Source organism: Spea bombifrons, chromosome 13 (genome assembly GCF_027358695.1).
Source record: "Spea bombifrons isolate aSpeBom1 chromosome 13, aSpeBom1.2.pri, whole genome shotgun sequence".
NCBI classification, from domain to species: domain Eukaryota; kingdom Metazoa; phylum Chordata; class Amphibia; order Anura; family Pelobatidae; genus Spea; species Spea bombifrons.
The window spans coordinates 16,114,839-16,135,738 of record NC_071099.1 but is presented as its reverse complement, the minus strand read 5'-3'; the positions used below and the strand labels follow the sequence as shown (position 1 = coordinate 16,135,738).

Genomic DNA, 20,900 nt, shown 5'->3' with positions numbered 1-20,900 from the left:
TTAGGCAACAATAGAAATTAATTTTTTTTAATAAAAGAAAAACCTGATTCTGTAATATTGTCATCAATATTGCCTGCTTCTTGGGTACCGGGATAGTTTATATCAAACGCCAAGGTCAATATGTGTATCGAATGCTATAGTCGAAAGTTCCCCCCCCCAAACTACTAATGTAGTTTATTTAACCCCTTAATGACAAAGCCCGTATATGTACGGGCTCAAAATGCATTGTTTTAAATGGGTTTAGGGACTGCCCATTGTCCTTAAGGGGTTAAACAACTTAAATTGGCTGCATTACTAGAAGAATATTCTCATTCTCGCTCCTCCGAGCTCTCGCTGTATGGCTGCGCTAGTCGAAGGGCACTAACACCGCCATCTGCTGGTGAGAAACTGCGACTGCGCAAACAGACAGACGAAGAAACATTAAAGAGTTAACGGCGTGTAAAGAGTTAAATCCTATTCCACCGAAGGTGTTCTAAAGGTGTATAAATAAATCTAAGATCTTTCATATCAGCTTAAATTAAGTTGAATCATCGTTATTTCTTAAACCAGCTGCTAAGGGCCATTATTGATCTGAGATATTTATCATATCATTTCACATTAATGCAGTTAAAAAGCAAGCAAAACATTATATTTTTGCTACATTCTGCATTAGAGACGGCCCCGATATTTGGTCACTTTGGCCCTTTAAAATTTAGATACATTGGCCACCCTGGTTCAATTGATAGTGACTTTATTGTTTTATATAGCGCCATCAAATTCCGTAGGGCAGTACAATGTGTAGACAGGACACAACAAATAGTATGTAACATAACAATATGACTTACAGAAACAACCAGTGAAGAGGGCCTGGCTCAAAGGAGCTTACAATCTAGTTCTTTTCCTGCTCCCTCCCTTTCCTTAACGGCTCTCTGGCAAGGACAGTGCTAGATACGGGTAAATAAACAATTATTTTGACCCATAGAGTCTCAGATTAACCGCCTAAATTCTAAAACCCCGTTTACTGATAATTTAACGATAATTTGTTGGCGAAAGACAAGCGTAGAGATCGGATTGGATTATTTGCGATCATAAAACGGATGTAGAGTTCATGTAACGCGAACCTCTCTGGCACAGGCAAGGTTAATGTGGCTCACCCCGGGCCAGCAGTGACCCATTTATTAAAGCGCAGTGTATATAACCCTGAGCTAAGCCGGACCTGTAGAGTGTGAGCTCCCGAGATTAGGGCAAATCTCTCTGCCTCGTTACAGAGGAAAGTTGGACTGCGGCAATGAGACGCGAGCAGCTAGGGAAGGGGGGGGGTGAGATAGATACTGACAATGACACAACATACACTGTATGTACATGTAACTGGATATGCATACATGTATCATGATCCCATTATACGAAATACGTCAGGGAAACCAGCAAGATCTCCGTCCTTAGCCATTGATAATTCCACTGTGTTTTGGTTCTTCATCTCAGTCTCTTAATAAAAGGTTAACGCCACGGAAGAATGAAACGGCTTTCTCGCGAGGTCAAATCAGTAGTGGATATTAAACCAATTTCAGAGCGGAGTCCCACATATTACGCAATGACATCGGTGGGCAACTTGGCTGGATTCCAGTTTCCAGTGATGTTTTCTGAATCTAGCAAGGGGGGAAAAAAACAGAAAAAGACAGAAATGTATGTTTTTTGTGACGTTTGGTGTATTAAAGCCAGATATGAAGATGACTTTTCCATTATTAAGTCCATATTTGTTTTGCCAGTTCTGCTAAAGATTTTTTTTATAGTGATCAATTCAATGGTTGTCCTTCTGGTTACTGGCGGTCTGTAGATCTTCTTTTTTAAGCCAAGTGGAAAACAGATACATGATTTGACATCACATTTTATTTATAAAGTATATTAGATAAAGTCGTATTATTATTATGAAAATGGGAATACAAAATGAATCGTTATGTGAACGCATGTTGAGAAATACCGGTACAGAAGGAGAAGAGGGTCTTCCTCTTGTGACCTTAAAATCCATTCGAGGATAATTGGTTCAGTGGTGTCCCCATAAACATTTTGATTCCTCAAAATGTCAGCATAAGGTTTTAATAAAGCGGTATTATTGTGGATGTTGTAGGGTCAGGAAGAATTATGTTGGATGGAGGGTCGGTGTCGATTTGAATTACACATCCCAAGAGTCAAGACCTAAATTCAAATATGTCCCACAGGAGAACATTGGTGGCTACCATCTCTACGGACCAAAAATTGCTCCTTTATGGCATTGCTTAAGTCCCTGAAAATGTGCCGTGGCAGATACTCTCCTTATGACACCTCCTTATGAGCTGTGGAAGAAGGAATGGAAGCTATGGAGATGGAGAAGGATGGGAAAGAATAATATGAGGACAGAAAAGAATAGGAGATGGTCAGCAGTAGGTTGTCCAAGGTCTCAAAGTTAAATGCGTCCTTGTTGCATCCAAATGAAAGTGCAGACAACTAATGGTGCCCCCTGAAAAGGTCTAATAGTGTTTGATCAGTGCTTTGGGGGCCCTTATAGTAAGTCAGAACAGCAAAGGCTACTGCCCGACCAGGTATTTGCCCAGTGTGCCCACCAACACATACAGAAAGTCACAGAAGAAAGGCCTATGAAGGTTTAAAAGGCCTCTTTTCACGCAGCTCTCTGTTTCCCCCTGCTGATAGAAAGGAATTGTAATAGATTTATTACAACAGTCCACTGCCCCGCTATAGTCCTTGTGGTAACTTACCAGTCACCCCCATGAAATGTCAAGCAAAAAAACAAAAAAGAAAAGCCGCGCAGAGACGTGAGAGGTATATAAGTTATACTAGGGACCCCGTACATCAGACACCCCAAAAAACCTTTGCCAGGTTACCCAACATATGTGCTGGTCGTTGAAGGTATAATACACTCAGAATATAATGCAAAAGTAGAGTTTTTTTCCAAATGGTAGGGCTGGCTGTGCAAGTAGAGGAAACTCGGGATGCCTTCCTGAAGTTTTGACTCATTGGTAGGTTTGGGGAAGGGGCTCACTTCATCTTCCTACTCCAAGTAGGGCCAGAAAACCGGACTCAAGTTGTAAAGTGACTCGATAGGAGGGTACAGCTGCCTGGCATTACTAGTATAAGGAGCTACTTGAGGAAAGGAGGTAGAATGCAGTTCTTATTTTGTTTTATTTGTTATTACTGTTTGTTTAGATACATTCTTAATACTATAAAAGCAAACAGAAGCATTCAATAGTGATCATATTCAGCTTTACGATAAAACAGACCGCTCTGATTAAGTCCTGAAGGGGTACGTGCATGGGAGCAGTAAAATGTTCTCTACGAGAAGGGTCAATGCCTTGGATCGCTGACTTTGTAAAGTGCCATTACATTTGTAAACAGTTTGTCCCTTTCAGACATCGCGTCTTCATGGTTCATTTCATGAACTTCCATCAGCCTTATGAATAGCTTTTTGCAGCTTTCTTTCTCACTCCTGCTGAGGAAGATAAGGTTGAGGTCAAAACGTTTCGTTTTCGTTAGGCTTTGCAGAATCTTCAGGACCTCTGCCTGGTGAACGCTCTGGAACTTCTCCTCCAGCGATGTGATGAACTCTCCCAGAAGCCCGGAACAGATTTCTGCCGGGAAGAGTTGGGACAGCTTCTCCGCTCCAAGTTGCAGAAGGAAATCATACCTTTTATCCATTCCCCATCGGCGCCACTCACGGGTAAATTCAAAGGCATTTTTGGGCTCTGCCTCAGATGCCTATGGAACAGAGAGAGACTATTTTACAGATGTATTATGTTTACTGGGCAGTAAAAAAAGGTAAAAGGTTTGCATTTCTTAGTGATTGGATGATTAATTCATTGCTTGCATTAGAGATGGTCCACCATAATTCTTTTCAATTAGGACCCATGCAAGCCTAGTGTTACACCCTCCTTGAACCACTGCCCACTAGAGAAAGCAAACTTTTATTTAGTAATCATTACCTGTTGGTTCCTGGCTATGGTGAGGTGTAATAGAGAATAAAGTTAAATCAACCTTCATCATCGCTCATCGCCTCCTCACCTGCGATACGCTACAGTCTGACTCCTTGGTGGGTCCACTAACTGTGGCAGCCGGGTTCCATGGCTGCTTCCTTTCAGTTCCAATCTTGTCCTTCTTCTCCAAAGGTTTGAGGTTAGCGGCCAAAACAAGGTCTCTGTGATCGACAAGGAAGGGATGATGCGATCAAAGACATGCAAGGTGTAAAAAGCACGGGCATTATCATTTATAACGAGCACAAAGTGGTTAAATTGATTATCGGTTGGAACACAGGTTTAACCAAATCATGATTTGCTATGCAAGCCTTAATCAATCATTAGTTTACGGTCTGGGTTTTTGAGAATTTTTACACATTTTCGGCCCCCAGCCGGCGTATACCTGAATTCCTCATAAGATGAAACTTTCTGATGAATGGCTCTAAACTTGGCGTCATTTTCTCTCTTGTACTTTTCATCAGCGGCCACCGCGACAGCGAGCTCTCGCTCCAACTCCTGGAAATCAATGGATTCTGGGGGATCCATTGCAACCGACACCTGAATACATGAACGAGAAAACAATAAATATTGGCGTTACCAAAAATATGCAATTACGCTACAGAAAAGAGGGATTTTTAACATGGATAAGAAAATAAATGACTTTTCGTTTTTTTATGAGTAGCGTATTTATATATCACATAACCTACACTTTAGAACCTAAACTACTTTAGTAATTGCAGACATCAGGGGTAACTAGGGGTAAGTGGTTTCAAGATACAAAACGACAACGCATAGATATACGTATACGATAGATAACAGCATATAAAACAATTTGCCCTATATAAACCACATATATATATATATATATATATATATATATATATATATATATATATATATACACACACTTCCATAGTACGTTATTATCATGGGGAAAGCCTAGGACAAATGATCAAGCTCCCTACATGTTTAATAATTCATTTAATTGGCTATATTATGTTAATAAAATAAGGAGATGCACATGTTCGCATATAATCAGCTAAAATGTATAGGATATAATTTTGGGGGGTTTTACGCACCAAATTACTTGTCGTAATCCAAGTCTCATCAAAAAGCGTCCTTTGGTCGTCATAGAAACAGAGCTCAATCCTCCCTCCCCTAAAATTATTCATTCCTCAACCAATTGAAATTAGGGAGGATGGCGCTCCACGCGTTCAACCAACTGTTTTGCCTTGGGGTCTTACCATTCAGTCAGATTCTCTTTAGGTGTCTGCTGTAGTGCCTGATACTACATTAATTATCCTGAAATGTCGACACCTGTGAAATTATCAATATGTAATTCGTACTATGATTTATATTATAAACATACATTTGAAAGTGATACGGACATTAGTCTGCAAGTAGGTGTGTAGCTGATTGCATCAGGCGGGGGTGTCCCGTGGAGCAGAACGTACAGGCGACGCGCGGGGTCCTTCGTGCCTGGTGTCGCAGGAAGTGCTGTGTGTGGTGAGCGGCGTGAGCGGGTTAGTTCGGATTACGGTAGAAAACAATATTATTTTAATGCAGTAAATGGTAGGATAGAGAGATTATCTAATAAACTGCATATAATGTATAGGAGGCTGAGAAAAGAGTGGTGAAGTTTTATTGTTTCTGCATAAGGTATAGCTTGTAGCAAGACACAGATAACAAAGGTTGAGATTCTATAGGTACAAGATCTATAAAGGGAGGGTATTTAGTTAGTATTTTTTATTTGTTTCGTTATTTTTTTTTAACCTATTTAAGTAGAAGCATAATATTAGGTTATGGGAATTAATGGTGATGTTCCTGATCTAAATGGGCGCTTGTCTTTTTTTACACGGACGCCTCGGGTGTACTTTTTTAATTAAAAAAATTCAATTGAAGTGCTAAAGTATACCAGCGTTACTCTTATTTTGGATTAATGCCGATTTATGGCACCTATTCTCACCGGCAATCTTCTGTTTCCATTAGAATCTTTAAGCATGGACACCGACCTCTATGATGAGTTTGGCAACTACATTGGACCAGAGTTGGACTCTGATGATGAAAATGATGACGACGACATGGGAAGAGAGGACAGGGAGGCCGATGTGGTAAGAAGTTTTATGAATAAACCATAAGTAGACGCGAGGGCCACTTGAATTCCATGTGCCCTTGCCTGAAAATAAGTAAACTGCATTTTTAGTCAGTATGCCTATGATTAAGCTAGAATATCTTTAAAAAGATAATGTGGCCCCGTTGCACCCCTTGACGTCTGGAGTTGTGCACTTCGGGTGTATAGTTTTCTGAACCTCACACTCTGTTTTTGGGGTGTTACGCTGAGTGCAGGCTGAAGACGATGAGGATGATGAATTAATGGGAGAGGCAGATGAGGAACGCACAGGGATGGAAGTGGTGCTTCATGAGGATAAAAAGTACTACCCCACTGCAGAAGAGGTATACGGCCCGGAGGTGGAGACCATAGTACAGGAGGAGGACACACAGCCCCTCACTGGTGAGTCATGCAGTCTTTTTTTTTTTTTTTTTTTTCTTCTTCAACGTTAATTTATAACATCCAGTGCTTGGAAGCCACCCATCGGTCCACTATTGCACTTTTTCACATCATGCTGATGTGTCAGTTGTGGTATCTACACAGAAACAGGCTGATGGGTTTGGGTCAGGAGTTGTGACCGTACTAGCTGTCTCAGGTTCAAGGATAGGAACTACATATTGCTCCATTATACAACTCACAGCTCTGAGACATGACCATAATATGATGTGATTACTTGTGACTCTTATTTGTTTTCTGTCCCCTCTGTTATACTGCTTAAGTAGATTTATATATTTTTAGCTAATAGTTGACTTAGTGATGCATCTCAAAATATTCAGTAACAGAGGATTTGGGTGTCGTGCTCCCATATAGATCCACTCAGAATCACACTGCAGTGATGTACTGGGAGGCTGACAAGCATGACATTTTCTCACCTTTTTAACAGTTTGTTTTCAAATTAAGGACCATTTTCAGTAAAGATATGCATTGACGATTATGATGTTTTAGGCATACTGTATTTATGATGAACATAAAATTAATCCTAAAACTGGTAATTATTGCATCACTTCATCCCCGGAGATACTAGATCACAATTTATTTCCTGTACTTCATATATTCTTTTTCTAACAGATTATGAATGTGTCGCCCTATTCTTTTATGCAACATTAATTTTAGTCCTAAAAACATGATTTCTGGAGCTACTCACAGTAGATGAACTACTATTTATTATTTTCCTTTATTTATAATCCTTCATTTCAGAGCCAATTATTAAACCTGTGAAGGCTAAAAAGTTTTCTATGATGGAGCAAGGTCTCCCTGCTACAGTGTATGCGATGGAGTAAGTATCTGTTTAGACATCTGACTTGCTTGTTGGTGTTCACTTCCCTCGCTCACCTTTGTTCAACTTATTTGCTTAGCTTCTTGGCTGATCTCATGGATAACTCTGAACTCATCCGAAATGTGACCTTATGCGGACATCTGCACCATGGCAAGGTAAGATGTTTTTTCTAAAATAAACAAACAAAAATCTCCTTCTAGCCTCCTATAGGTAGTGTAGTTAGAGAGAAAATTTGACAACTCATTTGAGAGACGTTATGTTGATTTTGTAACACTTACTGCATCCCTATTATAGTTGCTTGTAGTATATATTTTTTTTCTTCCACCTAGACCTGCTTTGTAGACTGCTTGATTGAACAAACGCACCCGGAGATACGTAAGCGGCATGATCAAGATGTAAGTAACCTCTTTAATGTTTCTTACATTTATAGACAATTTATAGACTATTTGGTCTGATTCTTCTCCAATTTTTTTTTTTTTTTAATGGTACCTGATACTTTTAACAAGCTGTTTTTCCCCCCCTTTCAGCTCTGCTATACAGATATCCTATTCACAGAACAAGAGGTAAGCAACAGAAATATTTGCTGCATCTTAATTCTGTCTGGGTCAAGGAAAGTGAAAATAAAAATGCTTTCTTTTTTTGCTCATAGAGAGGAGTTGGCATTAAGAGTACACCGGTGACCGTCGTTCTTCCTGACACCAAGGAGAAATCATACCTGTTCAATATCATGGACACACCAGGTATTTGTTTAAAACCCCACACACTAGTTTTTACTATATAAGTAGCATATATCCTATGTAGGACTATTGAATCAGAAATGTAACCTTGTTGGGTTCTTCCCTGTACCTCTTCCAGGGCACGTGAATTTCTCGGACGAAGTGACGGCTGGGTTTCGGATCTCAGATGGGATAGTGTTGTTCATTGATGCAGCAGAGGGGGTAAGGAACTTGATAAATAGTATGTTATGCAAACACTGAAATGCTAGAATGTAGGTTTTAATATGGGCTAAAATAGTCAATACCATGTTTACTTGTGTTAGCTTTGGATACTGTGAAGAAAGTTCTTTCCTTCCTCTCTCAGGCTCAGTAGTGGCACAGATTGTAAATGTGTTGAGTTTAATTACGATTCTTTAGTAAAATCAAATGTTTGAAGAAAAAAGACAAGTATTTTTTACACACTTTCCAGGTGATGCTGAACACGGAGCGCCTAATAAAACACGCTGTGCAGGAGCGCCTGGCTGTCACAGTCTGTATCAATAAGATAGACAGACTTATTCTGGAACTCAAACTGCCTCCCACCGATGCTTATTACAAACTGCGGCACATTGTGGATGAGGTTAACGGTCTTCTGAGGTATGCGGCTTTACTTGTTTGTTTTAGTGGAAGTTCTTACCTTTTTTATTGGGACAACATAGAAAAGACGTTAGATAAGCTTTGTGGGTTCTTGGAGGTGTCTTTCAGATGAAATTACAGTTTCAGTCTGAAGAATTGTTTCTCTTACAGACAAACCCTTTTAATCTATGGGGCAATGTCCCGTAATGTCTCTATTTGTGATATGCAGCTGCAGGAGGGACAGTTTGCATGTCCTCACATCATTTGTCCATTCCACCACTAGGTGGCTCGTACCTCCTTATATTTTACATTGTTGTGGATAAGATCTGTCCTTTCCATGTCAGGTCTGTCCGTATATACTCTGCACTCTCCATTTTATAATTGAACTTTATCTGGAAGAGAACTGTGTCCTTTTCCATATTTGTCTCTAAACTACCTTTCTCCCTCTCTCTTCCAGCATGTACTCCACAGATGAGAACATGGTTCTCTCGCCCCTACTTGGCAATGTTTGCTTTGCCAGCTCCCAGTACAGTATCTGTTTCACTTTGGGCTCCTTTGCCAAAATCTATGCTGACACATATGGTGAGTGATTCATGTCATCGGTTGTAATGAAGTAGGACCATAGGATAAGTAAAATTCTCTGCGGATTTCTGATGCAGAAAGCAAAATAAGATATTGCAGTGTAGGTTTTTTTTATAGCTTTTTTTGTTCTTAAGTCATAACTCAAAGGGGTCTGCCTTCTATCTGCTGCTTCTCATTTGAACACAAATCTCACCTTATAATTTTCTTTTGGCAAATGAGAAGATTCAGGGAGATTTTTAATGAGTGCTGTGGCTTAAAAGTCTCAACGCCTGTTAGGAAGAAAATTGAAATGTCCTTCTAATCACATATTTCACTCCACGTCCTTTCAGACGTTCCTGACGTTGTGAACAATCGGGCTGACTTTGGAGTAATTAAGGGTTTTTTTCAAATTTGAGGAACTTTCTTTGTTCTTCATCTCAATCAATACAGTTTAGGAAATTTTAGAAAGATGGTACATCATTGACTTTTTTGCTCTTTCTGTTTTTGCTAATCGATTGTACTGTGACCTGCAGGAGATATAAATTATCAGGAATTTGCGAAGCGGCTGTGGGGTGACATCTACTTTAACCCAAAAACGTAGGTACTTCTTATCAAGAATTAAGTGCTGTTAAATATTAAACGACTGGATCAACCATTTTCTGGCACTAACCGTGATGTCCATCTGCTTTCCCTCCACTTGTATTTGTATATGTGCAACACACACATTTTGGTCCTCATTGGTGTTCTTTCTCTCCAGCCGTAAGTTCACCAAGAAAGCCCCAACCAGCAGCTCTCAGCGCAGTTTTGTGGAGTTCGTTCTGGAGCCTCTGTACAAGATCTTGGCACAGGTCAGCCTCGGGATGCACTTATGTTCTGCGCAGTTCTCCATCCTACCAGTCGGTTGTGTTCTCATTATTTCTCATTCATTATTCAGGTCGTTGGGGATGTAGATACTTCACTGCCACAGACTCTGGAGGAGCTGGGTATTCACCTCACCAAAGAGGAGTTAAAACTAAACATCCGTCCTTTGCTTAGACTTGTCTGCAATCGCTTCTTTGGGGAGTTCACAGGTAAATATATTGGGTTAATTGATTCAGTATAGAGAGAAAGTTTATTGTAGGATTGAGAGAGATGACAATTTTTTAAACTTTGCTCTCCTTGTAGATTTCTTGTGCTCTCCAATCTTAATTCATTTATCTAGAAATTATACCAACCTTTCTATATCTCTTCTTCTGCTGTGTTCACGTGCCTTCAACGTTTGGTCTAGCACCCCACTTCCACATTCTAATATCATTACCGTCCCCTCTACCGGTCTCGGTATAACTTTACTCTATTTTACAGGGTTTGTTGATATGTGCGTCCAGCATATCCCTTCTCCCAAAACCGGTGCTAAAACCAAGGTTGAGCACACTTACACAGGAGGCATTGACTCCGAGCTGGGAGAGACGATGGCTGAATGCGACTCTGATGTGAGTACTGGACACCTTGCGTTCTTGAATCAACGATAGAAAACATTTACGATGGTCTGACGCACAACTTTATTGTCTACTCCTTTTAGGGTCCTCTGATGTGTCACACAACCAAGATGTACAGCACCGATGATGGAGTGCAGTTCCATGCTTTTGGACGGGTTCTAAGTGGAACCATCCATGCTGGGCAACCAGTCAAAGTTCTTGGAGAGAACTACACTCTTGAAGATGAAGAGGACTCGCAGGTCTGCACTGTAGGAAGACTGTGGGTTTCTGTTGCCAGGTGAATATTGTCCTATGAGATGTCTTCTGGACCTGTATGGCTGTGAAACAAACATTTAGTTATCATTCGACTTTTTTTTTATATTTTGGCTTTATGATACACTGTTTTGCTTTGCCCAGGTATCACATTGAAGTGAACAGAGTCCCAGCTGGCAACTGGGTGCTCATTGAGGGAGTGGATCAGCCTATTGTGAAGACTGCGACCATCACTGAACCCCGAGGCAATGAAGAGGTAAGAGAGGACCAGGGGAGTTCTGTTTAAAGCGACATGTGCTACTTAAACTTTATTTTAGTTATTTTAGAGGGCCCTGTGTGCCAGCAAGAAAAAAAATCAGCAGAAATTGCTTTTGGTTCTTTTTTTCTACTTCAAATGTGTGTTGTTTTTCTGATGTATTGGTTGGGTGAAGGGACTCATTTAGAAGTGTAGTATGTGGGTAGGAACAGTCTTCTTATACCGCTACAGTCTGTGTATAGTCTCTTCTATAGTTCTACTGTGAAAACTTGTGTGTTTGGACACTTGATGAGTGACTGGGAAAAAACAAAAGCATGAGTGGATTTCTAGGCTGGCATGGACACCCTAAAACAATCTTTAAAGACCTCCAGCTGAGTGGCAATGTTAACAATATTGTTTTTATTTAGGCTCAGATCTTCCGACCGTTAAAGTTCAATACCACATCTGTAATTAAGATCGCTGTGGAACCCGTAAATCCTTCAGAACTGCCAAAAATGTTGGATGGCCTGAGAAAAGTCAACAAGAGCTACCCATCCCTCACCACCAAGGTACCCTTTCTGATCATCAAGACATCAAACCATTTTATTTTTCTTCTCAGAGCGTACTAAAACAAGACCCTCTTGTCACTGTAGCATTGTTGCCCCCAGATGCACCATAAAGTACCATATTAACATTGTGCTGAGGAGTTAGAATTCTTTCTTTCCTTGGCCTCCGATAGCGGAGGACTATGAGCTGCAGTACTATGAGTCTCCAAAGCCACTTGTCTATGAACCCACAGTCCCTTAACATCCACTTCTCTTTCAGATTATCCTTTCCCTGCCTTTATCTTATGTGCACATTTCTAGGTTTGAAGCCTGTATTTGCTTTGGTTGTAGGTGGAAGAGTCGGGCGAGCATGTCATTTTAGGCACAGGGGAACTGTACTTGGACTGTGTAATGCACGACCTCCGCAAGATGTATTCCGAGATTGACATTAAGGTGAGAATTGGGATGTAGGTTTGTGAAGCACAAAGGGGCGAACCCTCCGGACCCGAATAACCGAGCTGTGTTTTCTAGGTGGCTGATCCTGTGGTCACTTTTTGTGAGACTGTCGTGGAAACCTCTTCCCTGAAGTGCTTTGCTGAGACACCTAATAAGAAGTAAGAGCAGTTTATATGCCCCCACCTTTCTGTGCACATTTAATGGGCAACTTTCCAAATGATCTTCCTGTGATTCTTTACGTTATTTCCCCAGTCCGCACGGTTTAATTTTTGTTGTGCATTTTGACCTCTGCACTATGGCTCAGCTGTCTCTCTCTTGCTCCCAGGAATAAGATTACTATGATTGCGGAGCCGCTGGAGAAGGGGCTGGCAGAAGACATTGAGAATGAAGTGGTGCAAATCTCCTGGAACAGGTAACACTTGGAAGCAGAGATTTGGGCTTGTTCCCTGCGTGGTAGTGTGTGAATGGGGACGGACCTTTTTTGTGCATATTCATATACATTAGTGCATCTTGCCATTGCCTTATTGGCCTTTCATCTGAATCCTGGTCTCTCCCCAGTTAGGATCTGTTGTGACATTTGGTTTGTTGCAAATCTTTGTCTTTGAGGGAGAAGTTTGTGCCTCGTGGAGATTGCCTGTCCTCCCCTTTTACTCTGCTGCAGTCCTGCTCGGCAATGTCTTGTATTTCCGCTCTTTAATGCGTTTTTTTTGTTCCCTGCAGGAAGAAACTTGGAGAGTTTTTCCAGACCAAATACGACTGGGATCTGTTGGCTGCCCGTTCTATCTGGGCATTTGGGCCAGACACTACCGGACCAAACATTCTGGTAGATGACACTCTGCCCTCTGAGGTAGGAGTCGTGTTTAGCTGTATCTGGTAATACATGTGATGACGCTGATAACAGTTTGTGTACGTCTGATACACGGAGAAGACTTAATGATATACATAGCAGGAGCACCAGTTATAATACTGAATTCAACCTCAGTACATGGGCTGCTTCATTCCATTCTCGGCTGCTATGCGTAGGAAGGGTTAGATGTGTTGCGTGTGTATTTTTGAGATTTAGAATACAAGGTGTTCTTGTAAACTGATCTCATATCGTAGCCGTATCACTCTCTTGCCGCATTATGTTTTATGCATGTCTGTTACATGCCAGGTTGTGAATCAGCACTAAGTCCACTGCATGTTTAAAGTGTTTACAACATACATGGTCTGATTTCCCAATACGTCTTTCCAGGTGGATAAAGCCTTGCTGGGCTCCGTCAAGGACAGCATTGTCCAGGGATTTCAGTGGGGAACGAGAGAAGGGCCGCTGTGTGATGAGTGTGAGTATTTTGGCTGATTAGCCTTGATTTAGGCTGTACAAAAAAAATTGTGACTTTAAATTTTTTTTCTCTTCTTCACCTCTCAGTGATCCGAAATGTGAAGTTTAAGATTCTGGATGCTGTGATTGCCCAGGAACCTCTGCATCGTGGCGGGGGGCAGATAATTCCCACGGCGCGCAGAGTAGTGTACTCTGCCTTCTTGATGGTAATTTCACACCGTGGATCTTCTTTCCACCTTACTTTCTACCCTTGCCCTGATATACATTCTGTACATCCATGGGCTGTATTAACACACTGTCCCCAGACCCTCTAACATGTATACAGACCCTCTAACATGTATACAGACTCTTCTGCAAAAGGCACAAGTAATGCTTCATGGGCATCAATTCCCCAGCTGCTGTCAGGTCAATGAGCTGTGTGCTCCCTTGTGCAACATGACATTGAATGTTCAATTCAAACCTTTCTGTTTTCTCTGGAAAAACTCTGAGTAAGACTCAGAGTAATCTATTTCCGAATGAGAAAGTTTGTATATACCTTGTCCCTCTTCCTGTAATAGCTCTTCTCGGTCCACTATATAAATCAGGGACTTAATCGCTTTCATTCTACGCACTCCTCGGTCGTGCTTTATATAACACAAGACTCGTGGGTGCGATCTGTCCTGTGTAATTCTGAACATGTCATCAGAAAGGTAAACAGCGAATACGTATCGCACCCGGGTTCTATGCGTTTAAGTAAACGTTAAGTGTAGCCGAATGTTCTATAAGCCTAAATTAACATGTCATGAAATCCAACAAATATAACTCCCCCTCTCAGATCTTTTCCTTTTCTCTTTTTTGGGTTTACTTTTACTTCCACTTAAACAACCCGCGTCTTTGTTCCACTACTTTGAGGGAAGTTGGTAGGAGAGCTGCAGTTTCCCTGATTTAAGTTGACATTATGAATGGCCGCAGTGAGCTTCTACTCTAAGAATAGGTGCATGGCCCTGTATAAAAGCAAGTTTCCCTGCGTCGCCTCATTCATTGATCTATATATGTTATACAGGGCAAACTCGGTCCTTGCAGAGAAATTATCCAGTAACCACAACTTTTCTGCCAGCTTTTCATTCATCCTATCATTTCCCTCTCTAATCTGTTTGTTTCAACTCTTGTGCTCAGTATATCTTTGCATTGGCGCTAATGCCTGTACTTTGTCTTTCGTTATTCAGGCCACTCCGCGTCTAATGGAACCCTATTACTTTGTGGAGGTGCAAGCCCCGGCTGACTGCGTCTCGGCTGTGTACACTGTGCTGGCCAGGAGGAGGTGGGTGCATCACCTTTCGTTCATTAAACACAAAGTATTTTGCGACAGAGAGATCACCAACTGTGCTTTTCTCTTCTTTGTAGGGGTCACGTCACTCAAGATGCCCCAATTCCAGGCTCACCTTTGTACACGATTAAAGCCTTCATTCCAGCGGTAGACTCGTTTGGGTTTGAGACAGACCTGCGCACGCACACACAGGGTCAGGCATTCTCCCTCTCCGTCTTCCATCACTGGCAGGTATGGTAGAAAGTGTAATATTACCGTAATACGTCAGACTTTGCTTTTTGTGCATGGAATTCTAGAACATACGGACAACTCATTGATCTCGCTGGCAGAAAATCATGGAGTTTGTTCCTCTATATCTGGAGACTCCAGGTTGTTTGCTTTTGTAATGTGTGACATCATGACTGTACTAATCTATTTCTGCATGTTATTGACAGATTGTACCCGGTGACCCCTTGGATAAGAGCATCATCATACGGCCTCTGGAGCCACAGCCAGCTCCACATCTAGCTCGCGAGTTCATGATCAAGACAAGGCGTAGGAAGGTATGGTGGCGCTCGCAGTAGTCTATTACTATTGTTTTTCACTCCATGTTTAACAGGTACCCTTCACAGACCTTGTATGGGTCGACAATTTCCCAGCCCCTACATGGGTTAATTTATTTGATTTGTATATAATGTTGCTCTCTTTCACACTACACAGGGCCTAAGTGAAGATGTAAGCATCAGTAAGTTTTTCGACGACCCTATGTTGCTGGAATTGGCCAAACAGGACGTGGTGCTGAATTACCCCATGTGAGAGACGCCCCCAAAAAAAATCTGTACCCTGTCTTCGTTAGTCCATGGAATAACATACTGCGTCCCCCTGTACTGGGTCACCGCGCTTCTGCCTCAATGATCCCATACCGCCAACGTTCCTCTGCTGGAGTCCGGCCTCGGCATAGAAACGTTATTTCAGCGGATCGTCCTAACAGTCGGATGCTCGGTATGGACCCCCAGCAGTCTTGTTTACTGTGGCGTACAAAATGTAAACTCTTAACCGTCAGAGTTGGGTGATATGTACATATTGTCTATTTTTACATTTTAAAATAAACTTCGCAGTTACCTTCATTGTTTGCCGGCTGTTCCTTCCCCATACAGTAGACCATCCCAGCAGATAAACCCACCTGTCCCATTCTCATGGAATAAGCAATTACATCGGCTGATAACGTATTTGATTATTTAAGGTGGTCCGATGTAGGAAACAATCGCAGGGTAAAATCTAAAAAGACACTAACAGCTTGTGGCGACCCATTCGTGCCGTTGTTGGATTTTTATTTATTTTTTGTAATATATTACGTAAAGCAGTATGTGCAATCATATTTTCTGACAGTAACTTATAGTAGTTTATGAAGAGCATTTATTTACAAGGTTAGTCACGTGTTCAGATAAAAACTATTTGATCACACCTCAACGAAACAAAAACAAAAAAATGAAATTGAGACGGAAAAGGATATTTTTGAGAATCCGAGTTCTGAAAGCTATAAAGCTTTAGCGCAGCCCAAGCCTCTCTACATCACTGTCCTGGCATCAATGCCATGAAGCTGTCCACTTTCATACTAACGTGATATGCACAATCGTGTGCCTCTAACCATTGTGAACAACCATATTGCTTTCTTATAAAAGGTACAGTGCTTCCATCATCTCTGGTTTGGATGACTGAGGTTATGCAAAGATATATATTCAAAAATCCGTTTAACATTGCAATATGGTTGTCGCATATGGGATCTCCATGGAAACTGCCATCTTCCTTGTACATCTAGCAGGTCACACGCTACATTAAAATGTGTTGATGTGGTTCAACAGCCAGAGAAATCTATATACACTTAAATTGAAGAAGATTATCAGTGCGATGAGTCCATCCTCAGCCTTGTTAGGTAGTGAGTGCTGCTGTTCACTTCTCCGATGAGTGTCCTCTCGCCTGCTGCTCGGGGACCATTGACTTCTGCTTTGCCAGTCTCTGCCTGTACTCCTTGTACATGGTGTAGGAAGTCCCTTTGGGAAAGCAGAATTATATATGATCTTTGTCTTTGTGGTGTAAACAGACTCTGGAGAGGTGAAGTATCATCTACGGAGTCCTCTTGGCCAGAGTTCCTTAGCTTTGGCCCTCATGTTTCCGTTAGAGGTTTGCTTTCAGGATCACCTGAGATGGCCACAGGTGGATCCAATAGGTCTGACTTTTTAGATCTGTGGATTTAAATTCTGAAGTGTGCTATTTACAGAGCGAGCTTCTAGGCAGGACAGTTTATATTTATAAAAGACCTTCCATTACGTATAGATGTGTGATTATACTGTAAAATGTTAATGTTTGCCTCAAGCAACCACTGGAAATATTTGAGATACTTATTTTTGGCACCTCGGGGATCATAGGACTTGTAGTCCATCAGTTAGTGGATGCTTACTGAAGACACAACAAGGGCAAGTCTATGGGGGCTGTGTAAGATTGTGTAGTTTTATTAATCTCAAGTCCCTTTGTCCGTTTTATGAGTAGCTGTTGCTCCGTTACAGATGCAATCAATTCAAAGATGTCAGTGGGGTGAATGATGTGAGGGGTGAAAGATAGTTTGTGTTCTGGAGAGCAGACAGTTGACAAGCTTTTCTGATTCATGTATGAAATTCATTATTTGGAGAACCAGAAGCTCCATGTGACGTTAATTCTCACGATATACCCCCACACACGCACACACACGCTTACTTCCTGGAGTTCAGCCTGTTACTTGGTTAATGCCCCAGTTTCCATTTCCTGTGTTTGTGACCTGTGAACTATCCTAACATCCCAGGGGCCGACACAGAGCTTGGGGACTCAGTACTCAGACAGCCCCGTATAAACAGGAACCGTCAAACTGTTTCTCTTAGACGCACAGAATTACATGCAGAGCGTGCGGTGACCTTCATAGACAGACGGACTGTGATGTCAGTGGAATTCACATAACATCCCTCCTATTCATGCATGACCCACTGGCTCGGACTGCACCACTCATTTGGCTTCTATATAGTAGCACCTAAAAGCCAACAACCACATACATTCCACTACTTCCCCCACTGATGTACAGCATCTTCCTTATTGGTTCATTCATACACTCACGCACTCTCATGCAGCCACAGAAATCATTCATGTTCTCACACACAGCAACACACGCTCGCTGTATTGCACCCATATGCCCACAAGTCCCTATCCATCACATATTTCATTCTTAGTCTTACCCAGTGCAGTGGCACCCACAACACATGCCTGAGCAGCGACACGGGTGTGAATGAGGTGCACGGACATCTTCATGTCGCCTCTTCCTTTTAGGCGATACAGTCCATAAGCAGCAACCACAGCAAATCCCACCAGTCCTTTGGAGACAAAGAACTTTGTGTTATATATAGACTGGGGTATAAAATACAGCACTTTTGTAGCTGTGGCATAAACGGTGGCAACAGAGGTCTAGATAGCAGAATTTGTGAAAAGAGTGTTAGCTCCGTGGCTCTGTGACATCCGGACTAAGTGTCTGATAGCCCTAAATGCCATTACTGAGCCGCATCACGGTCACTGCTCTAACCTTTTAAATCATAGGGGCATATACTGATTCAGGATACCCTAGGGATGAAGAAAACCTTGCTTACTCAAATCTGATTGGACAATATAAATCCCGAGAACACTATTTAGGTGACATTATCCCTTTATCTAAGCAAAGAGGTCATTCTAATTAGGTTGGTTTGCGCCTCTCATTCTGGGCCATTAACCCATTGATCTTTTCAATGCCAGAAGCACCATTGACCATTTGACGAGAATAGGGTCTGAATTCATTGATGATGCCGGTGTTAATGAAACTGATGGACCTATTCGTATATATATATATATGTATATATATATATATATATATATGTATATATATATATATATATATAAATAAAATAGACATTGTATATGTGTTTTGCTCAGATTTCATATCAAAACGATGACCTCAAACCCCGTTATAAAGCCACTGACACCCCTAGGCTAGTATACAGCTAGAGCGATTCAGTTTTTGCATTTTATTGAAGCATGTTCGAAGCATCCATGTTCATGTAGTGACGTTCAAAAATGTGTGTTTCGTGGGGAATTTTGCCAAAATGTTTTAATATGGACAATATCTACCCCTTCCATGGTGATGACTGGGGTGCAATGGCCAGTTACAGACATAATGGGTATTATGGAAAAAGGCAAGAAATTGTAACCAAATTGTTGGATGTTTCTGAAACTCATTATGTGAGATTATTTACAAATACAGAGGAATGATTATAAACATCAGCTTCCTCGGATTAACATCAGAAGGTGAAGCTATTGTAGCAGATGGTAAAGTGAGCATTCTGCATCCATCAAGGGGTAAAGAGTAGACAATAATATCCACTTTAAAGCAATTCAAACTTTTAGTTGGGTCCCTATGGCAGCCAAGGGTCCCCTTAACCTAAACATCTCATTCATACGCGAGATAACGTACACAGCCATGAATGAAGACTGACATTACAGCTACCTGTATACACTCAGACGATCCGCAGACAGATCCGGACCGGCAAACAATAAACATCCCGATGTAAGTCAGAGGCTTTGGTATAAACACAAGAATAGAGCTGAGTTCCCACACATGATGGATCTGTTAACCCATCAGACACATTCGGGGGTTTCTAAAAGAGCTATTGTGGTGCCACCTGGGGAACTACTTATTGCCCCCGCTTTTCATTATAACTTATATATGACCTCCTTTGTTCTTGCAGAAACTAACCATTTGGTCTATAAATCATGCATCAACAACATGTAATCTGAGAGGGTGGTAGATAAGTAGAACAGCCTCCTGGCAGAAGTGGTAGAGACTGATTAAGCTCTGAGTCTTTACAGCAGGAAGGACCGGCGGACTAGATGGCTGAATTGTACGGTATGTTTCTATGTCATTGGGTCTGTATTGGTCTGTCCCGTATCACTGTCACTGGGTCGCTTTACTACTGTCCCTTTAAACGGTTAACTACGTCACTGCCATCGAGGCGATATAGCGTCATCTTATATTTCACTCACCGACAGGGACCAGGGGGGACTGTTTCATCTTGCGCTGCAATTTGCTGGTGACGCTCTCCTGATCCTCAGGAACCCAGCGGTCGCTGTCTGCGGACATTCTGTTACTGCGACAAAGAAGTGGCCCTTGTGCATATCAGAAAACCAAGAGCCCGACACCTGGATTAAAAACAGACAGTTAAGAGTTAAATGGCATCAAGAGAGGTCAACCTAAACACTGTATATCTATATCACGGTATATACACAGACCCTGACACCTGTCCTATGCAGAAGTAAACATCCCGGCACACGTGGACAATGCACAGACAAAAACTAAGAAGCCAGACATATATATAGTATAGTATATATATATATATATATATATACACACACACAAATAAATTAATATATATATATAAATAAATAGCCCAGGTAAGAGACATTAATTCTTCACACTCAAAGGTAGGGTCACCTCTTTATAACATCCGGCAGGTCGCCGCTCACCCAATTCTTCATGGTTTTTTTATTCTCTCTAATATCAGATTCTTTCAGTTCCCAAAATTCTAAAGCGTTACTGTTTTCCAGGTACCTGTGATACCATTAAGTCCCGAAGCTAGGAAGGTACTGCAGCTCCATCCAGATCCATCAGAAGTACTCCACCACGGAGTGAGTGAGTGCTCCGCGAGCGATGGAAATCCTCTCCTGCAGCTTCTGCGTCCCCCGGGCTGGGACTGGGCTGCCGATCACGTCGGGGTCCTTTATGTAGAAGGCAGACTGGGCTGTTTTCCATGTAGAGCCTGGGAAGGGTAGCCGGGGTCGCTGGCTGGGACTCCATCACATACATGAAAGAGACGCGAGGCGGGGGGGGGCGAAGCTTGGCACACACCTCACCCCCACTGTCACCCCCACAGCCTCACAGGGAGGCATTAAAGAAACGTCCCATCTGCCCGTACAATGCGGCTGACAGCGCAGAATGCATCTTCAGCTTTAGGGCTTTGTTGACTTA

General features: G+C 41.8%; 3 protein-coding genes across 4 annotated transcripts; 1 reads left to right on the top strand and 2 right to left on the bottom strand.

Moving 5' to 3' along the window:
• Positions 1 to 3,145: 3,145 nt before the first annotated feature.
• Positions 3,146 to 5,137, bottom strand: CCDC103 (coiled-coil domain containing 103). The gene is made up of 4 exons (XM_053453722.1): positions 5,060 to 5,137; positions 4,384 to 4,538; positions 4,030 to 4,162; positions 3,146 to 3,726 (listed from the first exon to the last, which is right to left on the bottom strand). The coding sequence occupies exons 2-4, from the start codon at positions 4,524 to 4,526 to the stop codon at positions 3,316 to 3,318; spliced, it is 687 nt and encodes a 228-aa protein (XP_053309697.1). The 5' UTR covers positions 4,527 to 4,538; positions 5,060 to 5,137; the 3' UTR covers positions 3,146 to 3,315.
• Positions 5,138 to 5,440: 303 nt separating this feature from the next.
• On the top strand, positions 5,441 to 15,954 carry EFTUD2 (elongation factor Tu GTP binding domain containing 2). Of its 2 annotated transcripts, none has more exons than XM_053453315.1 (28): positions 5,441 to 5,503; positions 5,970 to 6,091; positions 6,327 to 6,492; positions 7,288 to 7,366; positions 7,446 to 7,521; positions 7,696 to 7,761; positions 7,894 to 7,929; positions 8,016 to 8,106; positions 8,222 to 8,304; positions 8,552 to 8,718; positions 9,155 to 9,279; positions 9,792 to 9,855; positions 10,016 to 10,106; positions 10,193 to 10,328; positions 10,600 to 10,727; positions 10,817 to 11,010; positions 11,130 to 11,241; positions 11,649 to 11,789; positions 12,117 to 12,218; positions 12,297 to 12,379; positions 12,547 to 12,633; positions 12,942 to 13,068; positions 13,456 to 13,543; positions 13,630 to 13,748; positions 14,748 to 14,842; positions 14,926 to 15,079; positions 15,283 to 15,390; positions 15,548 to 15,954. In XM_053453315.1, exons 2-28 carry the CDS (start codon positions 5,981 to 5,983, stop codon positions 15,641 to 15,643), a joined length of 2,925 nt encoding a protein of 974 aa, XP_053309290.1. In that variant the 5' UTR covers positions 5,441 to 5,503; positions 5,970 to 5,980; the 3' UTR covers positions 15,644 to 15,954. The 2 variants fall into 2 exon arrangements, with proteins under 2 accessions (XP_053309290.1, XP_053309291.1); XM_053453316.1 differs by having other exon boundaries at positions 5,462 to 5,519.
• Positions 15,955 to 16,154: 200 nt separating this feature from the next.
• Positions 16,155 to 20,698, bottom strand: HIGD1B (HIG1 hypoxia inducible domain family member 1B). Its single transcript, XM_053453317.1, has 4 exons — positions 20,484 to 20,698; positions 19,919 to 20,074; positions 18,088 to 18,222; positions 16,155 to 16,878 (listed from the first exon to the last, which is right to left on the bottom strand). The coding sequence occupies exons 2-4, from the start codon at positions 20,013 to 20,015 to the stop codon at positions 16,778 to 16,780; spliced, it is 333 nt and encodes a 110-aa protein (XP_053309292.1). The 5' UTR covers positions 20,016 to 20,074; positions 20,484 to 20,698; the 3' UTR covers positions 16,155 to 16,777.
• Between the last annotated feature and the right edge of the window lie 202 nt (positions 20,699 to 20,900).

What these genes read in the sequence shown, in the direction of transcription:
- CCDC103 (XM_053453722.1), bottom strand. Translation starts at nt 4,526, where the DNA reads ATGGATCCCCCAGAATCCATTGATTTCCAGGAGTTGGAGCGAGAGCTC. An exon ending in TCATCTTATGAGGAATTCAG is followed by an intron (nt 4,163 to 4,383) that starts GTATACGCCGGC and finishes TGTCGATCACAG; the next exon opens with AGACCTTGTTTTGGCCGCTA. An exon ending in CAGACTGTAGCGTATCGCAG is followed by an intron (nt 3,727 to 4,029) that starts GTGAGGAGGCGA and finishes TCTGTTCCATAG; the next exon opens with GCATCTGAGGCAGAGCCCAA.
- EFTUD2 (XM_053453315.1), top strand. Translation starts at nt 5,981, where the DNA reads ATGGACACCGACCTCTATGATGAGTTTGGCAACTACATTGGACCAGAG. An exon ending in GTAAGCGGCATGATCAAGAT is followed by an intron (nt 7,762 to 7,893) that starts GTAAGTAACCTC and finishes CCCCCCTTTCAG; the next exon opens with CTCTGCTATACAGATATCCT. An exon ending in GTGCAAATCTCCTGGAACAG is followed by an intron (nt 12,634 to 12,941) that starts GTAACACTTGGA and finishes TGTTCCCTGCAG; the next exon opens with GAAGAAACTTGGAGAGTTTT.
- HIGD1B (XM_053453317.1), bottom strand. Translation starts at nt 20,015, where the DNA reads ATGTCCGCAGACAGCGACCGCTGGGTTCCTGAGGATCAGGAGAGCGTC. An exon ending in GTCCCCCCTGGTCCCTGTCG is followed by an intron (nt 18,223 to 19,918) that starts GTGAGTGAAATA and finishes TTGTCTCCAAAG; the next exon opens with GACTGGTGGGATTTGCTGTG. An exon ending in TGTGGGTGCCACTGCACTGG is followed by an intron (nt 16,879 to 18,087) that starts GTAAGACTAAGA and finishes GCTTTCCCAAAG; the next exon opens with GGACTTCCTACACCATGTAC.